This window comes from Egretta garzetta, unplaced genomic scaffold (assembly GCF_000687185.1).
Source record: "Egretta garzetta isolate BGI_Z169 unplaced genomic scaffold, ASM68718v1 scaffold316, whole genome shotgun sequence".
Classification (NCBI taxonomy): domain Eukaryota; kingdom Metazoa; phylum Chordata; class Aves; order Pelecaniformes; family Ardeidae; genus Egretta; species Egretta garzetta.
Genome location: NW_009259971.1, coordinates 187903 through 189394, shown reverse-complemented (window position 1 = coordinate 189394; position 1492 = coordinate 187903). Strand labels below are relative to the sequence as shown.

At 46.9% G+C, this 1492-nt stretch overlaps 1 protein-coding gene across 1 annotated transcript in view; it reads left to right on the top strand.

The window, feature by feature from the left end:
- The window catches only part of NOL4L (nucleolar protein 4 like), a gene marked incomplete at its 5' end in the record, with an annotated part of 63286 nt that overhangs the window by 27345 nt on the left and 34449 nt on the right, over positions 1-1492 (top strand). Inside the window, 1 exon segment of the mRNA XM_035895832.1 lies at positions 1166-1275. Coding sequence (XP_035751725.1) covers positions 1166-1275 — 110 coding nt within the window.

Here is a 1492-nt window from a genome sequence, read left to right as displayed (position 1 = left end):
TAGATGGCCCTGGAAAAAAAATCCTTGTATTTCCATGGACCCTAAGTAGGCTCTTGATACAGAAGATTTGTAAAACCTGCGTGATGTTTAAGTGGGTTACAGGCAGGTTTTGGGTCAGGTCGTTTCTTAATCAGACATCATAGATCTGATATTGCCAGAGGTGGGAAGCATCTTCAGGTCTGCTGAGTCTCACTGGGGTTTTTTGATATTCAGCATTTCTGGAAAGCAGGCCCATTCCGTTTGGGTTGATGGGTTTTCTAAGGTGCTGTAAAGCATTTTGTGAAGGCTCTTTTTTCAAGGGGCTCTGTCAGAGGTGCCTGGGAAACCAGTGACCCCAGAAAATGCAAGCCAGCCAGCGAGATTCAGAGGCAGGAACGGAAACCTCCCACCATCAGTGCACCTTCAGCTCCTGGAGATCCTTCGTCCCCATCCATTGTTGCTTAAGCTCACTTTCCAGGTGATGGCAGAGCTGACAAATGTTTGAGAATCCATGAAAATCATTGAGAATTTGCTTTAAGGGGACTTTTCTGGTCTGGCTAGGCAAAATGATCTGCAGGAGCGGTCTGAATCTGGAGTGATCTCTAATGCTCAATAGGATGCAGCCAGAGGAATCAACAGGAAGAATTTAAATTAAAGATTTTTAAAATTAAGTTTGTGTTTTAATGAGGGTGTTAAAAATAATCTTCATCACCAGATAGAGATACTTAATAAGTTGCCTTAATGTTAACTCCTACCTGAGGGAATCCCAGCAAAATTGGCAAGACTTTGCAATGCTAAAGCGAGCTGCGAATATATTCTTGTTCATCAACCCCTGCATAAATCCCATTTGCATGGAAATGCTTCTGAGGCATCGGCAAGACTCGGCTTCTTCCTCTGCTACATTCTCCTTTGGTACCTTGAAATATTATATATGATGTGCAGTCTTTTCCGCAGGTGACAGCAATGCTTTTTTTTTTTTCCTTTTTTTTTGCAAAACAACATCTGCTCTGTAATTATGTTCTTGGTGGGGTCGTGTTCTTATAGGAACCTTAGCTCAGCGGGCACCAGCTCTTGCCAGGGATTTGAAGTGCTTCTAAATACATATGTTTAACAACTACGAGACCACGTCATAGGTCTGTGCTTCCATGTGCCTGTAGCTAAACCAAGTTTTTCCTCTGTTTTTCAGAGAGCGAACCGCCTTCCTCCTTGGTTTCTGGGATCATTGACTACAACATGCCCCTCACCTCCACTTACCTGAAGCAGATGAAGCTGCGGGTAATGAACTCACAGGAACAGGTGAGCGGTGCTGCGGGCGCAGGGCAGCGCGGGGCGCAGAGCGGCTTTCTGCCCGTGCCGAAGGGGCGAGGGGAGTGCCCGGTGCTTGGCACATCGGTTTTTGGAGGATGCTTTTGGAAATGGCCGGTTTGTGCAGGTGGGTCAGGCTCTGCCCAAGCACAGCCGGTGTTGGTGCATGGAAGCTGGGAGGGCAGCGCGCCTCTGAGCTTCTGGCTCG